Here is a 27,613-nt window from a genome sequence, read left to right as displayed (position 1 = left end):
AACACTTCTGGATAATGTTATCTCTTACATTTTAGCCTTATGCAAATTGGTATGTAATCTCTTCAGCGTTCTTCAGATTTAAGGGAATATTTCACCCCTAAAATTTGCAGAAAAGTTTACAAAATTTTAATGGATTTGAGTTGTGTGGATTTTTGTGATGTTTTTATCAGCTGTTTTGACACTCATTCTGACGGCACCCATTCGCTACAGTGGATCCATTGGTGAGCAAGTAATGTAATGCGAAATTTTTCCAAATCTGTTCCGATGAAGAAAAGCTCGTCTACATCTTGGATGGCCTAAGGGAGTCGATTTTCAGCAAATTCATTTTTTCAGTTCTAGCTCTGGGAAAATTAATCATTCAAGCTCCCAGGGAGACTATTTTCACTTTGATCTGGAAGCTATTTAAGGACACATTTTACATGCTTCATGCATGTCTTTTTGTCCTGTCCTTGTGTGAACTAGCAGACCATTGTGAACCAGCAACAAACCACCTATACTAGCTGGTTATAGCCTATCATCTCAAAGTGGTTAAGCTATTTTATTTATTTATTTATTTAAACATGGTAGCATGTCCCAAAACACATCTACCAGATAAAGCTGGATTTCCCAACAGGGATTCCACACAGTGTCGCGGTCATTTCCTCGCCTGTGCTTTTTAATGATAATGACGTAAAGATGACCAGCCGTTGCATATTTTATTCATATTTGGCTTCACGACGTTTGGAGATTTACCGCTCCTCTTTAATGTAATCGTGATCCACCAGTAGCATCATCATCTCATGTTTAATTCCTTCCCATAATGCTTCGCGCTAGTGCTCGTTGGCGCTGTCTGTGGTGCTGAAGCTGCTCTCGCCGGCGGCAAGTGTCCTCCTGCTCCAGCATCACCTCCGTGCAAAGGCGTGCGACGAGAGACAGCCGCGATCACCTATTCGAGTCTCTTCTTTGTCTCTTTTAACGCGTTTTAATAGTCGGGAATCTTTAGTGTTGTATTTAGCTCCCCCCTGGAACATACTCACCAGTCGCGTTTGTTTTTTTTTGGTTCCCGTTTGGCTCGCATCCTTTATGCACAGCACGCTGCTCCAGCCCTTAAAGAGAACACAGGCATCCGTGTCGGAACAGCATGGCTTCCTGAGCGAGATGGAAGCGAAGCAGCACTCGATCAAGAGCTTGAAAAGCTATCCGGAGGCTGGGGGCCGGAGTCTGGCGGCGGCGGCGGGTGGGGACGGCGGAGGTGGAGGGTATCGCGTCGGCGGCGCGGAGATGGAGATGGAGGCGAAAATACAGAAAGCGATCGACTTCAAACTGGAGGGTCACCGATGCTACAAGGAGAAGAAATTCCGGGAAGCTATTGGGAAGTACCACAGGGCGCTGCTGCAGTTGAAAGGGATCCATGTCGTCGACGGGACCACCGGATCCGAGGTGAACCTCCTGAACCAAGCCGCGGCCAAGCTGACGGAAGAGCAGCGGCGAGCGGTGGAGAGGACCGAGATCGAGTGCTACGACAGTCTGACAGGTGAGACTCCGGACCCCGCGAAAACAGCCGCTGCCATTGTTCTGAACGAGATACTGCCGATAAGGTGAAGGTGTTAGAGGCTACGGTCAGGTTCCTAAGAAAAAGCTTTAATATAAATATCAGACTAATTCCACAGCGAGAAAACGAGTGTGTTTTTATAAAGACAACACTGAAAACAATCAATCAAGCCACTGTTTGTGCTTAACGACCAGTTTGGCCTTCATTGTTCCTGAGCCAGTGTCATAATAAACCGAGTTCATTTAATGTCACGTTGTGATTATTTGAGAGCGCGAGAAGATTACACGTATCGCGAACTACCAGCCTATTTTAATGCGTAGCCTACTAGTAAGCGCGCTAATCACTATATTTCATTTTGTACTTGCCTTTCAAGTTCTGGGTGATGTGAGGTAAAGTTTGAAGTATCAGTACCAACAAGAATAACTAGCCTACTTAAAACAGTTGCAGCATTAGCTAGTTTTGTTTGTAACCCTAGAAGAGGAGAAGCGCGTGCGATACGGACTCCATCGGGAATTTACTTGGGTTGTTTTTGCAATAGCGGGTTTCAGTTGTTATGAAAATAACGTGTTAACATTAAAAAGACTTCAACACTTTGTTCTACAATATAAATCACTGAGCGTCATACCTCTGACATAAAAGCTAAAGACTATATCAAAATGTTTTTGTTTGTGTGGAGAGGAAATTTTGAATCCCCCCCTAACCGTTGTGTTTTATATATGTGTGTGTGTGTATATATATATATATATATATATATATAAGACTACAACAAATGTTAGATTCCTCATGCACACGAACTCATATCATTGTGGTATTTGTAGGCTTTATGTAAAAACGTGTTATCAACTTGTTTTCAACACAACAGCTTCAAATTTGAAGCTTAGGGGAATTTTAAACAGAAGCAACAAGCAAGCAAAAGCATGATATGGCATCTAAATCAAATTCTAATGAGTATTATTTTATTATGGATATGTGTAGTCAATACATTCTCCAAGCATTTATTGCGCCTAGTCTTTAAATTATAGACCAATCCACATTGTTTCCCAAATGCCATTTGTTGTAAACTCTGTTAGTTTAGTTGTAGATAAACAGGGGATAACATAAAAAGGATCACAGATGCCAACTGTGTTTGCTCATTGGAAGAATATTGGTTAATACTCATGCACATCTGCTTGAGCTGGATGGGTGAGATGCCTGGTGTTCATGGCCCTTGATGGCTCTGGTGGTCTCACATGGTGGTCGATTTGAGGTTAGGCTTGAATGTCACAAATGTGGCAAACACTTCAGGCCCTCTGGGGGAAGCATTAAGGCGTGAAAGAGAGAATGGTACATTTCACCAGTGCGGCCACCGCTGCAAAATTTCCATTTGTTTGAATTCCCTCCCACAGTCACCTTCCTTTGTTTGTCCTCCTGCAGTCATGATGATGGGGGTGAGGCGGTGAGCTGGACATATATAGAGAACTTATATAAATGCTTAGATAAAGATGCATTTTATAGTTGCGTACAGTGTTTAGGGCCTCTGAGGGTTGAGATGCATGGAGGATGCAGATGGAGTTTCGTGTCTCGTCTGGGTTTTGTCAACACTGTGCTTTCTTTTCGTCTGGTTTGGATGACTTTAGATATCAAAGACTCAGGTTTTCATCTGGTGATGTGTTGCCACAATACTTGATCCATAACACAACTGACTTTCAATGCAAAAACTGCTTGCTGTATTGTGCCTACAGGGCGTTCTGTTTCCAACAATCACGTGACAAGTAGCTCATTGTTTGTGTGCTGTCACTGGCCTCAGCGATTGTAATGGGTGGTGTGGGTTGCCAAGTATAAGGGGTGATGGGGAGGGAGGGAGCAAGTAGAATAGCCTACTGTGTGATATGCAAATCTGAATGATGCTGTTGTGTGTGTGTGTGTTTGTGTGTGTGAGGTAAAGGGCCTTCTAAACTGGGTTTGTTCTGTATTGTTCAACTTCAGCCAGCCACAGCAACTTCTGTGCACTCTTTTACAATGCTAGAGACGACTCAGCAGGCTAACACACCGAGTCTTGGCTCAGCAAGGTGTCATAAGTCAGTCTTGACAGTACCAAGAGACCATACAATATGCTACGTCTGAAGCCCAACTGAAAGAGGAAGATATCAAAACATGAAACGGCTGAGCAAAGAGATGTGAGAGCTAGCTTGCAAAAAAAGTATAGGCTTAAAGTTTTTGTATTGTTTACATGATAAACAAAAATCAAGAAATACATGTGCCAAGTACAATTACCAAAATCTGTCTGAACAGCAAGAAGATGAATGGTTTATTTGCCATCCTTATTCATAACACCATAAGCCGTGCATTCCCAAGAGGACAGGACAGCATTTCTAAGTGGGTTATGCCTACATTTGGTCAAAACTTTTTTTTGGTAGTGCAGTTACGCAAGATACAGAGAAATTATTTTTCAGCACACTCCCTAGACTAGCTGTTGGTTGCTTTTTAATCTCACTGAAGCTAGAAAATATGAAAAAAAGTGTCATATAGCTATTAGTTTACATCATCTACACTGTAAAAAGTGAGTTGACTTAACTTAAAAAAATTGAGGAAACCCGTTGCCTTAAAATTATTAAGTACATAATAATTAAAAAAAAAAAAAAAAAAGTTAAGTGAACTTGACAATTCAATTAACTTTTTTTTTTTTATTATCATTTACTTAAAAATTTTAAGGCAACGGGTTTCAACGAGTTAAGTCAACATCACTTTTTACAGTGTACTCACCACAGCCAAGAGTATTCATTAGACTAACATGCTCTTCAGTAGTGTATGGTGAAGAGTGCACATTTGTTTAATGTGTTGTGATTTATATTGCATTCTGTCAAACCACCGTTCGTTCGCGGCAGTGCCAGATATAAGCTCTGAAACTGAGAGCTTGTGAATTCACTGCGGCATAAAATCAACACTATGTAATTTTAGCACATTTCAAGCTGTAATATCAGAGACAATAATGCTAATGCAAACAGAATGAAGCTGTTTGGATAAGCTTTTATTTTATTATTACTCACAAACCCAGCTGTTTCGACACATTTTCATTTCAATCTGTATTTTTATTGTGTTTTCCAGAGAAGAAAAAAAAATAAATCTTTTAAACTCAGAGAATAAGTTTGGGTTCAGTAATATTATGTAATATTATAAAGAAGTCTTTTATGCTCACCAAGACTGCATTTATTTGATCAAAAATACAGTACAAATTGTAAGATTATGAAATGTAATTGTATTAAAATAATTGTTTTATTTTAATACAATAATTTATTTATAATAAAATATCATTTATTCCATTGATGGCAAAGCTGAATTTTCACTTTTGATCGGTTTAATGATCAAGATTAGTTTTTTAGTTTTTTTTTTTCACCGAATATATCACTTATGCATAAAAATCCAGGTGGATCTTTAAAACACACAAACACACACACACACACACATATATATATATATATGAAATGTATTTAATTGTATTGTTTTAAGTTATTTTAAATCAAACAAAATTTTGTGAGTGTTACACTTAATGGTGTACTTGAATTTTTTATTACTTCATAAAGAAAAATGCTAGAGTATTCTTTTCATCAGAAGGCTTGGGGAAATCATATGAATCTTGTCTGTATATAATGCTCACTGACCTTTTGTTCTCACATTACAACAGACAGCGACAGTCAATGAACTTCTCAACTCTGATGTCCAATTAGAAGAGGCCGTATTAAAATGAAATCAAGACTTTCTCTCTGTATTCCTCTCTCTTTGCCTGGCTGACTCTGGAGAGTCCAGATAGGGGTTGCATTACATTCATCAACTCAAGGAAACGCTCTTATCGCTGTCCCAAGAGCCAAACGCTTAAAAAGGAAAGAAATATTAAAGACGCTCTTTTCATCTGCTAGATCTCTCTGTCTGGAAGACTTTCTGATGTGCATTAGGTATGAATGCAAGGTGAAGAGTACAAGAAATGAGACGGAGCGAGGTGTCTGTGTTAATTATCATGGTGGTTGGCCAGTAGAGACAGCTGGTGCCAGGTCCGCAGATGGCATGGCATCGCCATAGGGTTCCTCTGGGCACAGGCTTTACTTACTGTACAGTACACTGTATTATGTTATAGCGGCCTGGGGGATGGAGGAGAAAATGAGAGAGATCACAAAGTACTGGATCAGATGAGGTTTGGCAGGGTGTATGTGTTCGTGGATATTCAGAGAGACTGAATGTCTGCTTACCTCTTCTGGGTCTGTAGAACCTGAACATGTTGTTTAGGTCCCTCTACACTGGAATGCTGAAAATTTTGGGTAATTTTTCACTGTAAAAAGATGAGGAATGGCCACCAAAGCCAAGAATGCATCTATAAGTACTGCTGTCGCTGCAGTTAGGGAAGTAATAGGAGCTCTTCAGTCAACCACTGAAGTTACTTGGCTAATATTAACATTTTGATGGCTTGCTTTGAAAGCATATATTTCTAATATATATTTGCTTGCTCAAAGCAAGATACTGACTTCAGAAGAGCAAACTTGCAATTATATAGATAAATAAGCAATCAGTGGGCTACTGACAACTTTATTTAAGTGATCTGATCTTGATGTCATCTTGATTGACATCTCAGATGAACTCTGCTACTCAGTCTATGGAATAATTATTCATTAGTATTAAATGATAATATCAAAGATATCTGAGAGAAAATAAAAGTTGCTTGATATTAGGTCTAAATGGCAAATCAATGTGGAACATCTGCAGGCCACACAACTAGAATCAAGGTGAAGATTTAATTCAAGAATATTATAAATAATACAGTTTGACTGTATGGTCTAGTAAGTTCACATCGGTATAAGCTACACATTAATGCACTAATTATATGAATAATATAAGCAATGTACAAGATAAACTATAGCTAAAAGGTCTGGGGTCATAAGATATTTAAAAGATTTTTTTTGAAAAAAGACTCTTATGCTAACCAAGGCTGCATTTATTTGATATAGTAGAGTAAAAACTTTAATATTGTGAAATATTACAATTTCAAATAACTGATTCTATTTTAAAATGTAATTTTATCCCTGAAATTCCAACAGCCATTGCTCCACTCCTCCTCTCATTATTATCAATGTTGAAATCAGTTGTGCTGCTTAATATTTTTGTGGAAACTGTATCGCAATTTTTTGGATACTTCGATAAATATAAAATTCAAAAGGACTTGTTGACAAAATTGAAATCTTTTGTCACATTATAAATATCTCACTTTTGATTAATGTATCTTTGCTGAATAGAAGTATTCATTTATTTTTAAAAGCAGCTAGTTGTAGATATGCAGCATCAGTTCATGCTACTCTCATGATACCTTTGTGTTCAAGAACATCCTAGCATGTCTATAACAGGACATGTTACAAAGCAATTTTATACTGCTGCAGTTTTATATCCTGCAATGCAGGAGAGTTAGTGTTGAAACCTATTGTAAGCACATCATAAAAACAGAAAACTCTCCCGTAAGGACCCAAGCAACTCCCGGCAATGTCTTATGATGCTGAGTCATGTACTGACGGGTGTTTGCGAGAGAGGGAGAGTGAGAGAGAGAGAGAGAGAGAGGAAGCACACCCCTGTGCGTCAACACAACGCTAGTCCTCCCTCAAGAAAATCTCTCTAAGGGCCACTTAAGATTTCTCCTGACCTGAAACACTTCTGTGTAAAGGCCTGTTGTAAACAGTTTAGCGGAGTGATGTAGTGTCTCAAAATTAAAGGGATAGTTCACCTAAAAATTAAAATTCTGTCATTATTTGCTCACCCTCAGTGATAGACTTTCTTGGTGATATTGTATTTTAATGTGGGATGCTTTTTTTGTTATTTTGGGGAAGCTCTGCACCTAGAAAGCTTACATGTGAGCTTGCACATGTTTATGTGTGAATGCGTTTTAAATAAAATAGGTTTGAGCCCCAGATGGTTGTAGTGATGCTGACAGCAGCACACAGCTCCAGATGCAACCTTTGTGTGCAGGGTTTAAAATGAAAACCCTGGAAAAGTCTGCTGTTGCATTCTTATGTACAATACAATTTTACTGGCTGCTTTTTCCATGCAGTTACACTGAATGGGAACTGAAGCTTTCAAGCTTCAAAAAGGGCAAAAAATAAACAAACAAAAACTGTTTAAAGTCATGAAAGTGGTTCAAAACTAATCTGCAGTCATACAAATGCTTTGGGTAATATTGTTAGTAAATGACGCATTCATGTAGCTTCATAACATTATGGTTGAACCACTGATGTCACATGGACCATTTTAACGATGGCCTTACTACCTTTCTGGGCCTTGAACGTGTCAGTTCCGTTGCTGTCTATGCAGGGTCAGAAAGCTTTTCGGATTTCGGTTTTCGCATCAAAAATATATTTTTGATAGGTCTTACAGGTTTGGAACGACATGAGGGTGAGTAATTAATGACAGAATTTTCATTTTTGGGTGAACTATCGCTTTCATTTTCGGCCTGTTTCTCATAGAAAATTATCTCATGGCTTCAGAAGACTTGGAATATGGTGCATGATTCAATTGGTATTATATATTTTGACATATTTTTATAGTGATTTGTGTCCTTTTTGCAGCTTGAACACTTCAGTCCCCATTTATTATAATTGCATGTAAAACACAACCCAATCTCAATTAGAAAACAAATATTTTTAAGGTTTGGCATATTTGTGGCAAATTTGGATGGTTTGAGTTGTGAAAACTGAAGCATGAATATCCACTCCTAAACCTAACCCTCAGTGAGGTGCAAGCAGATTGTATGAAAACATACAAATGAGTTTGTACAAATTGATTCATATGAATCACCAAAATGTAAAGTTCCGTACAGCTACAGTTTACCATTAGAGTTTGGGAAAACAGCATCCAGCATTCAATGAAAGAGATGAAGTCATATGGGTGAGGATCAGTAATGCAAATAATGACACAACTTTGGCCGAACTATTCCTTCAATGTAAAGTGGCTGTGGCCTATGGCTATTTTCAGCGGACTTGACAAGATGTCACTCACTGTAATCCAAACTGCCAAGCACATTGTTGCACCAAGAATATTTTAAGATCATTGGAAGCTGGCCAGCATGATGTTCTTGAGAACGTCTCTATTTAGAAATATGACTGCAAGAAAACATTCAGAACAAATGAATCCACGTAACAGTGAACACACAGGATGGTTATAGTTCCTGCTGCTTGAACTGTCAGCTGAGTTGTTAACAAAAGTGTAATTATGCTGTTTTCAGTGGATGAGCCAATGTTCCCCTGCTTAGTCGAAAAGCAAAAAGCTGTTGTCGTCTGGTGGTGTTTGTCCTCTGAGCGTGAGCTGTGTGCGACCGCTGTAGGGGGCTGTACCGCTGATGCACCGTTGGCCATTTCTAGGACGCAGAGTCATTCAGGGACAGTCGGCAGCCCTCCTCATTAACTTCAACACTACAGGTCAGCGACACCCGCCTGGAGATATCCAAGTGAAAACCTCCCTGTGTTGTGGTGGTCATGAATTGTCAAATCCATTATTCGTAATATTGCAATGTCGTTGATGTGTGTACATTGGTAAGACACTTTTGTGCCTTATTTGCTTCTAAACATTGCATTAGTACCTAAATGGTGCTTACAGTAATAGCACTTTTTGAAAGGGTACCGCCTTGTACCAAGCAAAAATTAATCTCTTAATTAGTATTTTACTTTTCTTGCTTTCTGGTAAAATAAAATAAAAACAAATAAATAAAAATGGTAAAATACTGGCATCCTCTGGTAAATGAGTAAATATAATTATGCTAAAACAAGAAGAATACAAAATAATTTGCCAGTGGTGGGGAAGAAAATTATACTGAAACATATTTCAAGATATATTTAATAGTATATAAATAGATATAGATACATTTACATTGTTAAAGAGAAATATACCTTGAATTATGTTTTATTAATTAAGATATTAAAATGTTCCCTGTTTTGTTTGGACTTACATGTTGAAGTTCTTGTTTCTTTGTTTCCTGGTCCTTTGTAGTTTTATTTTTGATTGGTTCCTCGTGATTCCCATTTGTGTCTTATTTTCCAATTTACAATAATTTACCATTTTCATTTTGTATTTTTGCCATTATTTTAATAAACACTTTGCACATGGATCCTACTCTTTCCCATCTTTGCATGTGTGAAATATAAAATTGTATTAATCCTGATTAAGATTTTTTCCCCCCATTATTGTATATAATTTTTCCCATTATTTGATATTATTTTGCAGTGTACAAAATGATGTACAATGCCAAGATTTTAGCACTTTGTGAAAAGTTTGTCCAAAAAAAATCATTATTGAGAAAAAAAAAAAAAAGTATCAAGTGACCCCTCTAAGGATCTATATCATCTAGCTCTTTCCGCTGTTATGCATATTCATCAAATCTCTGTTAATGCTCGTGTCTAAATGGAGTTACATCGGTGATGTTTCCATACAGTCATAATGGTTTACTGAAACCTCTGGTGCTAAGTGCATCGCTTAAGGGCTCCGACTGGGAATCAGTTGCAGTCTGCTCATCATCCTCTAGCCTCAGCATCAAAATTCAATCACGGAATATATAAAAAAAACAAAAAAACAATCTGCACATTTTTAAATCACAGGCATTCGATCAAGTGTCCATACAGGGATGTTGTGATTACTGTCAGCATGTGCATATGGTGTTTGAGGGCTTTATGGGAGGGAACTGCAAGGATACCCCATTAATATTTCATCCTCTCCTCTTAAACATGCTCAGCGATTCTCTCTTTGTTGAGGTTCTGCAGCTCGCGAACAGATCTGACTTGAGTAATCTAGCCTTTTTCTCTCCGCAGTCCATGTTGCCCTGTGGGTAATCCATGCAGATAGGACAATGGACATTGATGACTGTGAGGGCTTTGAGGGAAGAAGAGGGAAACATTTCAGTCTGTACACTGTCTGTTGCAGCATTAGATCAGTGGCAGGTGCTTTTTTTATTTATAATTAAGGTGGAAAGCACATTCTCTTTCCAGAGAGTGTTTTTACATGCCCCAATAGACAAAAAAAAAAAAAAAAATGTTATACACCCCTGTGGAGAAGATGAGTCATAATATTTTTGGTCAATTTTCCAGGGAGAGAAAGACTATTTAATGCAAATATCTGCAAAATGTGTATTTTGTCAACTAGAGATGTCAAAAGTGGCAGTAATTTTCTTCATTAATGTGAAATAAGGATCTGAGATGGTTGTTGTTTTTTCTTATTAGGTTTAAAACTGCAAAGTCATATATGCTGTCAGCTCCCCCGGCGTACATGTGCATGGTGTGGTGAACAAGGCTGTCGTTCTGTGATTACAGATGGTCAGAGGGAGAGAAAGGCTCAGGGAAAAGACAAGAGGGGGGGAAGGGGTGGTAAGCAAAATATGGTGAGTGGGCCTCATCGAGTCCCTTTAGAGAACAGCTCAGCGTTCAGTGCGTGACTGCAGGCTTCACCATCACTCACTCCAGCAATCAGTATCACTTCAGCCTCTTAATAAAGGGGCTCCCTCCGAACCCCTCCCCTTCCGGGAGTAAAATCATATTCATTTTCCCCATATAGATTTTTAATGATAGCACTGTTTCAACACAGGCCCGGCAGCTCTGAGATAAGACCTTAAGACCTTTGCTCATCTTCAGAACCCAAATTATGATATTTATTTTTGAGGAAATCTGAGAGCTCTCTGATCCTGTATAGACAGCAATGCAACTACCACGTTCAAGGCCCAGCGAGGTAGTAAGGACATTGTTAAAATAGTCCATGTGACATCAGTGGTTCTAACCTAGCTCCAAGGTAGTCACTCGATTGTATGCTTTTTTTGAAGCCATCTTCCATATTAGTTTTCATGTTTAACAGTGTAAGTCCTTATGAAAGACTACGTTTCCCATGATTCTGCAAAAAATCATGCCATAAGATTCGTAAATATTTGTATGTATATGAATATTTTACAGTAAACATTAAATGTTATTTCTATATACACAATAAAAAACTGGAAATCAAAAGTTTTATATTTATCCATCATTTTCAATTTGGTTATGTCATTCACAATGCTTTATGGGATTGTAGTTCTTTAACAATGCCTTTTTTAAAAAATTTTCTCGATTGGAAAAATGAATGGGGAAAATACTTCCAGAACCAAGGCCACTGAAAAAGCGGGCAAGCACTGTTGCACTCTTGCGAAATCACAAATTGATTGTGATTGGCTAGCTTTCTGGTTGATTATCCCCTCACTCTTTATTTGTCATTTATAGAGCCTTGCTGCTGTTCCAGAAATAGATGTGATTTCTCAGGAAACCTGTTTCAGTGATATCTGTCAGGTAGTATGCCTGTTATGTGTGGAATTTTGCTTACAGCACCTATAACCGGTTAGAAACTTATTACATAATGTGAATATAATAAGAACAAAGACAAAAAGGGAAGATTTTGTAGGCAATAAGATGAATGAAGAAGGGTAAAGTGACTACGCAGTTACCAAACTCGGAAAGGAAATGAGATTCATACAAAATTAATAGGTCATTTACTCCTAATCAGAAATAGTGAGCTAAAGATGAGAAGCTGAGGGGGGAGGGATGGAGGGTCGGATGGGTAGAAAAAGAGCCATCGGCGGCTGCTAAGTCTCAGGGCCTCATGATTTAGGGCAGCCTTCCTCTTAGCGTCCTTCAAGCCACAGTGCACTGACTGACAAGGCCATTATCAACAGGCTTCATTGCAAGGGAGAGGAACTAGCACTTAGCAGTAACTAATGTTTTAATTATACATGTGAGCTCAGGGTCCCTCAGCCTTGTTAAATAAGACTGAAAACCAGCTCAAGTGCATCTGCTGCTCAACTATTCTGAGACCCGCTATTGTTCTTTTAATGCAGGTTGTTACTGCTTCCTGTTGGGGGTGATATGTTTTGTTTGCTGAGGGTTGAGTGACTGCCTTATTAAAAACTGCATGAAGCAGGAAGCTTATACTGCTGTGTTTTATATGATATTGATATCATGTGATAAAATGAGTATACAAATAAATGCATCATGCTAAATTGGATAAAATGAGTCATGTGTTTATCATAGCACTGTAAACTGTGAACATATTACCACGTAATGTCATATGTGGTTGCTTATGCTGACTAGATGTGACTAGATCACTAGATGAGATGGAGAGGAGGATAGGGTTGGGTGTTATATATAGTCTCAGCCTCAGTATATTCTTGATCTGACAAGCTTTATTGTGATTGGCTGTCTTTATGTAACTTCCGGTATATTATGTACTTCTGGAAATTCATGAATTGGAATTTGAATTGAAAGGATAAGATATATCTATCTATCTATCTATCTATCTATCTATCGTTCGTTCGTTTGTTCGTTCTATATGAGATATAATGGTATGAAAATTTCTTACCAAAATTATCACGGTTATCAGTAGTATCACGGTATTGTCACAGTAGTATAAATGATTATAGCCCATGTATTTTATCTGCTCCATAAATAATTCTAGATACCTTATCTAAATTGTTTAAAAGTGTAGAATCCACATAAGCTTGTTTTTCATCAGTGGTCAAAAGTTATAGCAGGGCATGCAAATTCGGTCTGTTTTTTGGCCAGACAAAAACAGCACACAGGCTAAACGTAAATGTAACTCTCTGTAAATTCACTTTCTGACACTAGGTGGCGCTTATGGAACAGCAGAATTACAGCTCTTTCCCCATATCCTCCATGGAGAAAGCAGCATTGCGATTAAGAACACTACTTTATTAGGTATTACATAAAGTGAAGATGAAAACAAATACAGTCTGAAAATTCAGAGGTACATTCATAGAATTAATTCATTAATATATATTCACATATATAATTCCCTTAGCACACTTTTAAAACCTCCCAGCTTTTCCGCCAGGTTTTCACACAAAACAAAACTACTCTGTGCATGTGAGACTGTCGCTTAAAACTTTGCTTGATGCTGTATAGTGTTTATTTATCCTGAGTTGTTCAAATCGCGGTAATCGAATACAGTTTTAATGATAGTTAAAATATGAAACAGTAATACTAACAGTGGGGAATTTTATCATGATTATCGTCAAACTGGTAATCGTTCCATCTATCTATCTATCTAATGCAATCTATCTATCGTTCGTTCGTTTGCTCTATATCTAGTATAGTCACAGTTCAACATTTGTTCAAATGTTAGTTCTTGTTCAGAACAGAAGTTGTGGTGTGGAACAGACCTTTGCTGTTGAGTCAGAGGTCTGGTTTTGTGAGTAGGTGTTAAGCAGTGGTGTAGGTGGAGGGGAAAATCAAGACGAGGTTGGTGTTCGGGTGAGTAAGGACACAGTGGGAGGGGAGGTGTCATTCAGACTGATGGGTCCCTGCATCAACCATTAAGCATCAAGAGAACTAATTACCATCAGAGTGACAGCAGGGTAATCACCACAAACCAACACCGCTTTAAATTAGCTCCACTCCCCTACCTGATGCTGTCAGCCCTGCACCTGTCAAAAGAGCAGTGCCCCTGAGAGAGCTAAAGGGACAGAGAAAAAGCACAGAGAGGGAGAGAAGATAATAAGGAGTTTAGAAAGAGAGAGGGAGTGATCCAGTCCGCTGGAGATGGATGTTCCGGGAGGAGGCCGTTTGAAATCGATTGCCCTCAAGTTCTCACTCCCTCTACTCTGCCTCACCTTTTTGCTATTCTCTGTGCTTCACAAACCACAATCCATTCTCTTCCTACTTTGCTAATTTATATTCCTTTCTCACATTTGCATCTACTAACTGGTAGCTTTTCTGGAAAAAAAAAAGCTGCTTATTTTGGTTTTTCTTCTTATGTGAAGGTGTAAATATGAGGGGAATCCTGAACATTTGTTAACCACTCCTACCTATTGCTTTTCTTTCTCTCCCACACACACAAACACACACAAAACAGCTGTCCCTGCACCTGTTCAGTTTTAGAAAAACTCAAACCATAGAACTCCAAAAGGAACTATCTTAAAGGGATAGTTCACCCAAAAATAAACACTGTGCCATAATTTTAGTCAACTTCCTTTTGTTCCAAACCATTATGACTTTATTACTTCTGTGAAACTTAAAAGGAGATGTTTAGCAGAATGTTCATGCTGTTCTTTTTTCATGTAATGAAAGTGAACAGGATTGTTTATTGCCAAGCTCCATCTATGTGACTTGTGTGCTATATATTAATTTATATACTTATATATAGCTTTGTGGTGGGTACAGAGCAAAATTTCTTGTTAGTTGTTTGGTCACACACAAAAAAAATCTACTTTGTGTTTGTTTGTTAATGCATTACAATGCATTCTGTTTTTGTTTTTTTCCTTTTTTATTATGTTAATTATTATGTTAATGACAATATTATTCAAAAGTATGTGGTTGGTATAAGATTTTTTATAAAATGTCTCATTCTGAACAAGGTTGCATTTATTTGATCAAAAATACAGTAAAAATAATAATGTTACAATTTTAAATAACCATTTTAAATATTATAACATAATTTGTGATGAATCTTTGATTAACAAAGTTTAAAAGAACAGCATTTATTTGAAATAGACATCTTATACAGTATAACACACACTGTCACTTTTGGTCAGTTTAATGCATCCTTGCTATATAAGAATTATTTAAGAAAAGGATATTTTAAGCTGAGGCATAAGGACTTATTTTAGTTTTGCCAATGCAGTTCATTACTCATTACTGACTGAATTCTGAATATGCAAATGAGACATAACAGAATTATTTTTCTGCAAACCAAGGAAAAAAAGTGATTTATGCAAATATAGTTTACCCAAAAATGACAAAATGTTCATTTTGGGGTTCATCTGGGTTCTTAGCACAAAAACCAATCTTTTGAAAGCTAATGAACCACACAAGATAACTGACACGTCTCTATGTCAGTATATAGCAGAGCAGGTTTGTTTTGCTTTTAGCTTCGTGAAGGGTGACAAATCTATCGAACCCCCCTCAGTAAAGTTGGATCATCTCAAGATGGACCCTGTTGGTCTCTGTCCTGCTCAGATGACCAGCTCTGGCTTTCTAGCCGTGCTCTTAAGCAGTTATGTTCTCATATAACTATGATGCAGCATAAAGTGCATTGGGTCCATTAATATGTGATGCCATCATTATTACACGCATAGAGCCACTCAACAGACACTTAAGTGCAGTATCCACAATACCACGCCTTATCCATTTGTGTGATGAATCAGTCTGCAGGATTTGTGTGTGTTTGTGTGCGGGAGCCTGTAGGTGTGTTGTAGAGAGAGAGAGAGAGAAAGATCAGGATATCACAAGAGTTAGGAGCCATTAGACTATTATTGCCTGAAACTGTATACACTGAGAGCTTGCCAGGGTTCCAGTTGCTCAGAATGAAGATGGACAGGACGCTCGATGAGCGCGATTGTGGTGCTGTGCCGAAAGGCAGTTTCTCTCTCTCCCGTCCCAGACCAAATGAGACGGGCTAGCCCAGCTAATCACAAAAAAACAGAGATCAAAAAGTTAGGATGCATGAAATGACACCAGGAGAAGGCTTTTAGTCTATCAATAAATTGCTGTATTGTCTTAGAAGGAAATTCAATACAAACCAAACACCAAATGTTATTGTACTGCAGGACAATTCTTCTATTTATGAGGGGTTTTTTTTCTTTCCTGAAGTTTTAGACAGTGTTATCTTTTATTGGGAAAAGGGAGAAACCAGAGGGAAATTACAACAAGTGAAAAAGGCTGAATGAGATGGTTGGAGAGAAAGGAAGCCTTGACAAATGAAATTTTAGTTATAATGAACTAATTTAGATTAGATGATTCCTCTCACAGATTTTAATTTGTCACCTAATCATCGTTTATCTCACTTCTGCTCTTGTTAGTCGGTCCTTCTGACTTTATAACCTTCATTAGGTTGAGCAGACCATGTTTTTCTCCCCCTTTCCTCCACTGACTATATGTGTCTGACTTAACAGCTGTTTGAGAAGTCAGCAGATGTTTGCTGTAGTTTACGTCTGTACAGCAGCACACGGCCTTCCTTTTATCAGCCATCTCAGTTTTCTGGTGCTTATGTCATCATTTTCCCAGCATGCCCACAAACCCAGGGCTTTGATAATGCTGTTGAGGAATACAAAGGTTTCTGGATGTCTTTGATGGTTGATAGTTTTTCATGTGGTACATTATGTTCTCATCATGTTTCTCCAGAATTCCTTTACTTTTTAAATTATTATACATATTTAATTAAATTATTTAAATAATACTTAGTAATTATTAACATGGCTTACTTGGAACTGACACAAAGGGAAACTACCTTTTCTGTTAATCGGCCAGTTGAACATGGGTATATAACTTACTTAATCATCCTGGCACATATATTGGTCTGTCACTCATTTTTCATTTATTTGTGATTTTTACAAATGGTTGTGTTTGTTTACTGCCAATGTGACACTTTGAATGCTGCGTAGAGATTGTGCGGTGAAAAATCGTCTTGTAGAGTTTGAATTTGTGGTGGACTGATCTTTTTTTTGTCTCTGTCACCACTGACGTCTTGCTTTGTGGAAGTCATGAGTCAGGGGTATCGGCACAGAGGTGTCAGCGACAGGCTGATGGTTGGAGGAGCTTAACAGGAAAGGACAGAGGGAGGTTGTGGATATAAAGCAGCAGCTTTTGTCAGTGTATTTGGTGGTCAGCAGGCTCTCAACTGCACAGACAGACATTAACCTTGGCAGGGGTCAGACCTCTGCCAGTCAGACCGGGCCAAGATTGGTGCCGCACTGATGCAGTAAACAGGTACTGAGCTAGATACAGTGGGGACACAGATTTTCACTTTACTTTGATGTTTGATGATGGTTAGAATTAAGAGCTGGAATTAAACAACCTAAATAGCATAGAAACATACCATATACTGTTTAATGGTATGTTTCAGTTCATAATTAGAAAACTGCGGAGAGGTGAGTTTATGCAAGAGCTTAAATGATGAATTAAATTGCAGTCCTAAACGTCTGAGGATTCCAGACACATGCCCCAAACACACACCACAACGAGTAAGCTCAATCTGAAATATGAAATTGAGTTTCCCAGCCCCTGCCATCAGTGTCCAGCCATGTCATCTGCTGTTGGAATAAATAACCCTGATTGGACGAGGGGTTGACAACACGCACCAGCTGCCTAGCAGGCACCGCAGTAATTCATTTGCCGTGCAGATGTTCTTTCAGGGCCAATGCATCTAATTAGCTGCAGCTTTTTTTGAACCAAAGACCTCCATATTTAATTCATTCAATGAAATATGGATGTGGAAAATTTTCATATTAATCATCTGTCATTAGCCATTATAATTTCAAAATCCTGTATACTTTTTAGTCAAAGTGGAAGTATTATAGCATCAAATACTCATGCATTTTTCATAATCTAATTGAAATATATATATATATATATATATATATATATATATATATATATATATAAAACAAATAAATTATACACACACACACACACACACCCCTTTAAACATTAATCTCTTGTTTTTCGATAAAGCATGCACATTTTCAGACACATCAAACACTTCTAAGCATCAGTTTAGGATGTGTCTTGTTTGGTTTATTTTCTCTTTAGATAGCAGATAAAACAATTACTTCATCTGTGTCACTGAGCCTAGAGTGGCTAAAAGATGCAATTAGGCCTTCACTTTGTGCTAATGTGGTTATCCGAGACCAATAGCATTAAAAACTGCTGTTCTCAGACCTTCAGTGCAACTGATGACTGCGAGAAAACATACTGTCCCTTTTTCAACTTTATCTATTAGTCCAGGGTTTTGTAGACCAGTATATTTCATGGCTATTTTTACTCCCTTCTCCCTAGCTGTTCATTGATTTATTCATTTTAGCTGTTTTATTGTTTTGTCCTGTCCTTTTGACTGTACTAATTCCTCTCCTTCTCTTTCACACTCTCTGGTTCTTTATAGCGTGCTTGCTGCAGTCGGAGCTGGTGAATTATGAGCGGGTTAAGGAATACTGTTTGAAGGTACTTGGACACCAGCAGGATCACTTTAAGGCCATGTACCGTGCTGGGATTGCCTTCTACCACCTGGGAGACTACGAGTGTGCCCTGCGTTATCTACGCGATGCCAAGTGCCGTGAACCCACAGGTGGGCATTATGATCGCTTTAGTATCATACACAGTAGTGCTTCTCAAATGGTTTTACTTTCATGTTCCAGATTTTAAAATTGACCTAAGCAATAACTAAATTGTTTGTTAGGGATTCACAGATATTAAAACTCTGTCCGATACTGCTAATCTGATAATTATCTTCATGTTATGTTTGATATTCTGTCTATTTTGTCTAAATAAATATTAAAATGAATTGTTTTAAATCAGTTTTTTTTTTTTTGTCTTAGTGAATTTAGACAAAAAAAAAGAAAAATATATTGGGTAACAACATAAAGAATGGATATTTATTTGAAAACATCTTAAGAGATTACATTTAACTTTATAACTTATTATAATATTATTATTTATTAGAATAATAAATTATTAATATATTTATTCATATAAACAGTATTATTTTAGCATTTTTTAATGTAATATTGCATTTATTAATATTTTGAATTAGCTTTTATTGTTATTTTAGATATTTTTTAGATAAATAGATACCAAATCTGTTTTAGTCATTTATAATTTGATATTTATTTCACTTAATGAGTAAACATTTCTGATTATTGTTTCAGCTATATATATATATATATATACACACATACAGGAGCATCTCAAAAAATTAGAATATTGTGAAAAAGTTCTTTTTTTTGTGACTTATTTCAAAAAGTGAAACATTCATATATTCTAGATTCATTACATGTAAAGTAAAACATTTCAAAAGTTTTTTTTTTTTTATTTTGATGATGAGTTTACAGCTCATGAAAGTCAAAAATCCAGTATCTCAAAATATTAGAATATTTACATTTGAGTTTCATTAAATGACCATCCCTACAGTATAAATTCCGGATATCTCTTGTTCTTTGAAACCACAATAATGGGGAAGACCGCTGGCTTGGCAATGGTCCAGAAGACAATCATTGACACCCTCCTCAAAGAGGGTAAGTCACAGAGGGTCATTACTGAAAGGGGTGGCTGTTTACAGAGTGCTGTATCAAAGCATATTAAATGCAAAGTTGACTGGAAGGAAGAAATTAAGTAGGAAAAGGTGCACAAGCAACAGGGATGACTGCAAGCTTGAGAATACTGTCAAGCAAAGCCGATTCAAACACTTGGGAGAGCTTCACAAGGAGTGGACTCAGATGAAGCTGGAGTCAGTGCATCAAGAGTCACCACGCTCAGACGTCTTCAGGAAAAGGGCTACCAAGCCACTTCTGAAACAGAAACAACGTCAGAAGCATCTTACCTGGGCTAAGGAGAAAAAGAACTGGACTGTTGCTGGTCCAAAGTCCTCTTTTCAGATAAAAGTAAATTTAGCATTTAATTTGGAAATCAAGGTCTGTAGTCTGGAGGAAGACTGGAGAGGCACAGAATCCAAGCTGCTTGAAGTCGAGTGTGAAGTTTCCGAAGTCAGTGATGATTTGAGGTGCCGTGACGTCTGCTGGTGTTAGTCCATTGTGTTTTAGTCTACCAGGAGATTTTGGAGCACTTTATGCTTCCATCTGCTGACAAGCTTTATGGAGAAGCTGATTTCCTTTTCCAGCAGGATTTTAGCACTTGCCCACAGAGCCAAAACCATTTCCAAGTGCTTTGCTGACCATGATATTACTGTGCTTGATTGGCCAGCCAACATGCCTGACCTGAACCCCATATGGAATCTATGGGATATTTTCAAGAGAAAGATGAGAAACAGTCGATCCAACAATACAGAGGAGCTGAAGGCTCAATAGTGCCTCAGCAGTGCCAAGTATTGAGTGCATAAATGAACATAATTTAAAGAACTTTAACTTTTCTGTTTTGCAAATCCTTTTTTTTTATTGATTTTAGGAAATATTCTAATAATTTGAGATACTGGATTTTTGACTTTCATGAACTGTAAGCTCAGAATAAAGACAAAAAATACAGAAAAATGCATTTCCAAAAAGTTATAAATTGATTTGCATTTCAATGACTAAAATAAGTATTTGACCCCTTCGCAAAACATGACTTAGTACTTGGTGGCAAAACCCTTGTTGGCAATCACAGAGGTCAGACGTTTCTTGTAGTTGGCCACCAGGTTTGCACACATCTCAGAAGGGATTTTGTTTCACTCCTCTTTGCAGATCCTCTCCAAGTCATTAAGGTTTTGAGGCTGACGTTTGGCAACTCGAACCTTCAGCTCCCTCCACAGATTTTCTATGGGATTAAGGTCTGGAGACTGGCGGCCACTCCAGGACCTTAATGTGCTTCTTCTTGAGCCACTCCTTTGTTGCCTTGGCTGTGTGTTTTGGGTCATTGTCATGCTGGAATACCCATCCACGAGTCACGACCCTTACCAAAGAGCTCGATTTTGGTCTCATCTGACCACAACACTTTCACCCAGTTCTCCTCTCCTCTGATTGGCAAACTTCAGACGGGCCTGTAACATGTGCTTTCTTGAGCAGGGGGACCTTGCGGGCGCCACAGGATTTCAGTCCTTCACGGCATAGTGTGTTACCAATTGTTTTCTTGGTGACTATGGTCCCAGCTGCCTTGAGATCATTGACAAGATCCTCCCGTGTAGTTCTGGGCTGATTCCTCACCGTTCTCATGATCATTGAAACTCCACGAGGTGAGATCTTGCATGGAGCCCCAGTCCGAGGGAGATTGACAGTTATTTTGTGTTTCTTCCATTTGTGTATAATCACACCAACTGCTGTCACCTTCTCACCAAGCTGCTTGGCGGTGGTCTTGTAGCCCATTCCAGCCTTGTGTAGGTCTACAATCTTGTCCCTAACATCCTTGGACAGCTCTTTGGTCTTGGCCATGGTGGAGAGTTTGGAATCCGATTGATTGATTGGTTGTCTTTTATACAGGTAACAAGATGAGATTACTCCCTTTAAGAGAGTGCTCATAATCTCAGCTCCTTACCTGTATAAAAGACACCTGGGAGCCAGAAATCTAGCTGATTGATAGGGGATCAAATACTTATTTGACTCATTAAAATGCAAATCAATGTATAACTTTTTTGAAATGCGTTTTCCTGGATTGTTTTTTTTTTGTTGTTGTTGTTATTCTGTCTCTCACTGTTAAAATAAACCTACCATTAAAATTATAGACTGATAATTTCTTTGTCAGTGGGCAAACATACAAAATCAGCAGGGGATCAAAAAAAATTTTTTCCCCACTGTTATTAGCTTTATTTCAATTAACAAGGTAATAACAACACTGTATTTATGTTATGTTGATGTGATCTAATGAAGCAAGTTTTAGTCTTATGCCGGTGTCTTTATTTCTTTCTCCCTTGCTCTTCTTATGTTCTATACTTCATCCTCTCTCTATCCAGACACAAACGTGCTGCGATACATCCAGCTGACAGAGATGAAGATGAGTAAGACCGGTCAGCAGGTGCGTGAGAGTGGGAAAGAGTCATTGGGTTAATTCGGCCTGACCGCCCCCCCCATCCCCATCCCTTGGAGGTTTTAGGAAAAACCTCTCTTCTCGAGTCTCTCCCCTTTATCCAACAATTCCCCCATCCCTTGGACAACCAGGATACATGTGCTGCGCCCCTCTCTGAAAGCGGACTTGAAACGGGCACAGCTACAGCACAGCACCCCGCGACTGTCTTTTCTCGCTCTGAGATTTCTCTGTCCCTTTAAATCCAACGTCCCCGGTGCTTTTCATTTCCCAGGTATTGAGAATTTGACTGGTGAACAAAGAACACGAAGACGGAAAAAGAAGAAATGCTCTATTATAATGATATAAACAATGGGGCTCTGGCATTACAATTTAGAATCACATGATCGAATGAGGATATTAAAATATTTTGAGTGGCAGAATTGAATCTTTTGGTAGAGAATAGAGTGAAAGCACACGAATCAAAGCCACACTGCTATTTAAGCGCAGAAGATGAAGGTCAACGATTAGGCTAGTGACCTTTGAACTCACTCTGATCCATTGAGATCCACTCTCTGTACTCAATACAGAAGAGAAGCAGAGAGGTCGATGTTCAATTCACGCTCACCTGCCAACGCCTGTTACTTTCTGTCTCCTTTTTCTCTCTTGAATTTGGGCATATCTCAACTCAATTTCTGAACTGTTTCAATTCAAGGGCTAATTCAAGTGTTTGTAATTTGTCCTTTGATATCGATTTTGTTTTGCCTCTCGGTTTGCTGTACTATAGTGGTTTGAGCAAGTTGTTATCTATCCCTTTCTCAAAGGTACAACATCCTCTGTACTAATGTTAGCAGGTGTTTTGTGAACCTTGTTGTCCATTTCCCATGTATTGGACTGTCTCATAACCCCTCCCCCTTAAGAGAAGAGCGCATCCTGATGACGTCACAATGGTTATGCAGCCTGTTGGAATATTATTAACTTATGGAGCCATATTGAAAACTCTTGTGTTTATACAAGAAACGGAAAGAAGTGCTTGATAGAGGTCTGCTAAACTTAGACAATATATCTACCCCAAAAGATTACAAAACAGTGGTAAGTAAAAGGAAAAAAATGCTCTGTTGACTCTGAGAATTGCAGTTTTGACAGCCATTAAGCATTTAATGTTATGCTTTGTTTTAGCTTTGTTATGGAAACTGATGATGTTTTGTTCATTGAGGCAGCACTTCCAGTGGATTCGTTTGAATGGGAAGACGCCCTTGACATCACGTCATTTTGAGTCTAGTTTGGATTAATGGCTTTGAGGAGATGGGGACAGACAGATGAAATTATCCATCTGACCTAATATAAGAGATGTAATTGTGTCAGTGGTACTCTGGGGATGTTGTGCCATGGTTTCAGATGAGAAGACGCACTGATGAGATTCAGAACACATACAACCAAATCTCCTTGTTGCAGTGACACTTGAGGAATATGGTGATCAAATAAGGTGCATTCAGTTACTTTTTCTTTAATTTAGTTTCATACATACAGTGAGAAGAACCTTTAGTGAATATAATTAAAATGATAAATACTCACATGCAATCAATACTCCAGTCATATCTTCTAATTTATTCCACATGGAGCGGGTTGCCTTTTCATGGGGCTTCCATGTCTAATAGTAATAAAGACAACAATATCAATAATAATAATTATTCATTCACTATTATATAGTACTTTCTCAGTGCTCAAGGCACTTTACAAATGAATGAAAATGAAGTGAACAGCAGTTAATACGCAAGCTTCATACATCCACACCAGTAGGTGTCAGTATATGCTTCTCTGGGATGAAAATGAACAGGTGAAACACTAACAAAAACTTACAGAGTACACCTTTTAATGCTCAAATCAACACTTGATAGTGTAGTCATGAACGATTGGCTTGAGAAATCAAGTGATCTCTTTCTGTGCTGTTCTAACCCAATCTCACGAGGAAACGTAACTATTTTACGAAGTGCCGATTTCACATGAATTTATATGACTGGCAAAGAGCGTGAGATTTAAAAAAATATATAAGCATTAAGGTCCATCTCTAATCCCACCCAAAAACTAACCTTCAGTGGGACGCAAGATGAGTGTGTGAAAAAGTACAAATGAGATTATACGAATTAGCTACCAAAATGTTATACGAATTAAACACCAAAATGTAAAATAGTTACGAATTGTCATGACAGTGCATTGGCTGCTTTGATGCTTTCCTCCTTTCCAGCTCTGTCTCGTCTCTGTTTTGTGGTAGTTCTCTCTCCACCTTACCTTTGATATGTTCTTTTGATTTCTGTAAATGGTAAAGGTCATTTTGTCTATAACAGAGCAATGCTGACAACACTGATGTCCTGTAAAGAATTTCAGTCATCACCTTTGCTTCTTTTAGCTGAGGTCCATATGTCCCCATGTGCTGGATCTCTTTCTACACAGATGGAGAAACATCAAATCTGACTGTTGTCAACAAACAACAACAAAAGCACAAACTGGTTTATGGACAAGCAAATAAACTTACTGTACTTTACTTTTTCTTGGATGTCACTTGAGGTATGTGTTTGTTGAATGTCAAAGTAGACTTGTGCGGTTTAAAGACATATTAAAATGGTTGTCGAAAGCTTTACTTTATTAAATTGTTTTTATCGATATGTGAGAGAGCAAATGAGAAGGACAAATAAAAGAGATTTATGGAAAAATATATTTAACATTGTGAGGGGCAACTTTGTACCTGTGTATACGTTCAGTTTTCCTCTTGTATCTTGGGGCTTATTTGTGATGTCTTAGCCTTGTTTTTGTCTAATTGCCAGTCTGAGGATTCAGGGTTTGCCCTTTGACCTCCAGAAAGAAAGGTCGTCTGGGGTGGGTCTGGAGAGAATGACAAAAGGAATTTTGCAGATGAGGAAGAAGGGGTGAGGGTACCCTACTGTCCTGAAAGCGAGAGAAAATCCACTGGTTTCTTTTTCCTTTTTTCTCGCCTGTTTTGGAGAGAGAGAGAGAGAGAGACTTTGACCCTCTGGTTGTTCCGGTTACTATAATGTTAATGCATTACTGCGGTCATCCATTGCCTCTTTGGGAAGTACTGTACATACTTCCACCGGACATCAGAAGACCTGCGAACTGGTTATGTTTACCTGCAAGTCCAGGAATGCACTATTGATTGGTATTTGAAGTCTACAAATAAAGTTTAAAAAGAAAAACTGTAAGAGTATTATAGTTTGTTTTTTAATGCAAAATCTAATGTCATTTAATATGGAAATCCCATGAAATTCTGATGTTCCATTTGAGCAAGTTTTTTTTATTTAGAAATATTAATTAGAAACAATCCATGACCATACTGTACTTCTATCTCTCACAGCTGTCCTACAGAGTTTAGTTCCAACCCTAATTAAACACACCTGAACCAAAGTAATCAAGGTCTTAAAATTCACTAGAAACTTCCAGGCAAGTGTGTTGGAGTTACTCTCTGCAGAACATTGGGCCTCAAGATTGTACACCCTGATCTAGCAGACACAGTGCTCAAATGAAAGCAAATGAAAACATGTCTTTGATCGTCTTTTGCATCTTGCACACGACATGCCATTCTAAAAATGTGGTGTTCAAGTTAAAATGAGTTCTTTAAAAAAAAAAAGATGTTTTATGCTTGCTGCAGTGACTCATGCAATTTATGATTTTTACCATAGCTTTGAGCTTTGCTGAAATGTTTGAATGCACAAAAGCATGAATGAGAAATAAAAGCTAAAATGTCACACATAACTATCAGAAGGCTTACAATACGGTGCTTGAGTCATATTGACTACTTTTATGGCATTTTTTTAAATCCATTTCAGAGCTTGACAACCCCTACCCACTCACTGTATGTTGACGTATTGTATGTAAAAGAGCAGCTTGGACATTTTTTTTAAAAAACTTTTTTTGTGTTCCACGAAAGAAGCACAGTCATACAGGTTTGGAACAACATGAGGATGAGTAAATGATGCCAGGATTTTTGGGTGAACTATTAATTTAATGTGCATACAGTCGTGGTGTTGCATCCGTACCATTAGGTTTCTCTCTTCGCAGCGCTGAGCACCAGCAGCAAAGCATCCAGAGATTCAGTGTTTGTTTGAATCCTCCACAGATTCTGAACTGTAACAGTGGAACCGCCGGTCTCTCCCTCCTCCCTGTCTCTTTCTACCATCTCTCTCATTCTCAGTGGGACATGGTGTGTCTGTCACCACTGACTACCTTCCATAATGACATCCAGGGCTGTAAATGTAAAAGGTGAGAGAAAAACACAAAAATGCACACACCTGAATAAAAACAGAAGGAAGATAAATAATGGGAAAGAAAATCAGTAACACAGGAACCAATTCTCACTATTAACTAGTGGCTTATTAGCACACCTATTATGAACATATTGGCTGTTTATGATGAGTAAATATAAAGCATTCTGCATGACTATATTCTGCACCCCTAATCCTACCCAATCCCTAAATTTAACAACTAACTTACTAACTATTGATAAGCAGCAAATTAGGAGTTTATTGAGCCAAAGGTCGTACATGGTTTGTTAATAGCGAGAAGTGTGACCAAAAAAAATCTATAGAAGCAATTACAGAGTAGAGCAAGATGATAAATTGCTTAATGTTACACTGGCAAAATCATTTGTAATATCAGAAAAGGGGATAATGATTAGTAAGGGTGGCCAATTTGTATAGGAATTAGAAGGAAAAAGAGAAGCATTTGTTATAATGCTTAAAACAACATTATTAAATCAATTATAAAATAAATAGCCGAATCTAATACTGTGTGTACTGTACACGTGGAGGTCAAAATATGATCAGCGTGACTCACTCCTTCATATATTTGTCATGTCCACCATCTTCCCTTTTTTTCTTTGTTGTTGCTTTTTATAACATTGCCATGGGAGTGAAGTGTGGTTGCTAAGTAACTGGCTGGCGTCTGGAAGAATAAAGAGGCTGCTGCTGCTTTCACAGACGAGAGCAAAGCTATGCTAGTGTTTGAGCGCGTGTAGATACATGTGTGTAGTGATTAGTGAACGGTGGCATGTCTGAGGCAGTTATGCTTTATTATATGAAACTAGCTTTGGTCAGCTTTTTATAGCTAACGTTACTGCACTGGAGGCAGTCGGGCCCAGTTTTTAGCATTTACAGCCAGTATCTTTATCAAGCAGTTTGAAGGTATGGATTATAATGGAATATTTCTAGTTGATGAAATTATTTATTTATTTTTTCACATTTTTTTGTTTGTTTGTTTCCATATACTTAATTCTCTCTATGGTGTTGAATACCTCAGTGTGGTGTCTTGTCATTGTCCTCAGAGAACAGTCGCTGATGTAAACAGACCAGTGTCACGTGCTGCTATGCTATTGCCCACAGCTATGCGCTTAAAGCTAAATTGTAAAAGGTTTCTTTGGTTTTGCTTTGAGAGTTTACGACACTATTTTTATTTTATAAAAAGCAAGCGGAAGTGATAATAAAGCTGTTATTTTTGTGCCTACCTGAACATAAAAGCACAAAACAACATTCACTCTAGGAATCCATTGCGTCATAATTGCTCAATTTGCATTGCGGGACTTTGTCGACATCTAGTGTCCATTTTTTAATAAAAATATATATTTTTT

At 38.0% G+C, this 27,613-nt stretch overlaps 1 protein-coding gene and 1 long non-coding RNA gene across 3 annotated transcripts; one reads left to right on the top strand and one right to left on the bottom strand.

Moving 5' to 3' along the window:
• The first annotated feature begins 728 nt into the window (after positions 1-728).
• ttc9b (tetratricopeptide repeat domain 9B) lies at positions 729-25,193 on the top strand. 2 transcript variants are annotated; one of them, XR_009266927.1, is made up of 4 exons: positions 729-1,513; positions 18,434-18,616; positions 21,926-23,067; positions 23,196-25,193. XR_009266927.1 is itself a non-coding variant. In XM_058750925.1 (3 exons), the coding sequence occupies exons 1-3, from the start codon at positions 1,063-1,065 to the stop codon at positions 22,018-22,020; spliced, it is 729 nt and encodes a 242-aa protein (XP_058606908.1). In that variant the 5' UTR covers positions 729-1,062; the 3' UTR covers positions 22,021-25,193. The 2 variants fall into 2 exon arrangements, 1 of the variants encoding a protein (XP_058606908.1); XM_058750925.1 differs by having other exon boundaries at positions 21,926-25,193.
• Positions 15,005-27,436, bottom strand: LOC131524141 (uncharacterized). Its single transcript, XR_009266928.1, has 4 exons — positions 27,281-27,436; positions 26,028-26,235; positions 23,551-25,161; positions 15,005-15,961 (listed from the first exon to the last, which is right to left on the bottom strand). It is a non-coding gene; the product is annotated as an uncharacterized LOC131524141 (long non-coding RNA).
• Positions 27,437-27,613: the final 177 nt, after the last annotated feature.

The sequence above is a fragment of the Onychostoma macrolepis genome, chromosome 18, assembly GCF_012432095.1.
Source record: "Onychostoma macrolepis isolate SWU-2019 chromosome 18, ASM1243209v1, whole genome shotgun sequence".
NCBI classification, from domain to species: Eukaryota; Metazoa; Chordata; class Actinopteri; order Cypriniformes; family Cyprinidae; genus Onychostoma; species Onychostoma macrolepis.
This window is presented reverse-complemented; position numbering and strand designations above follow the sequence as displayed.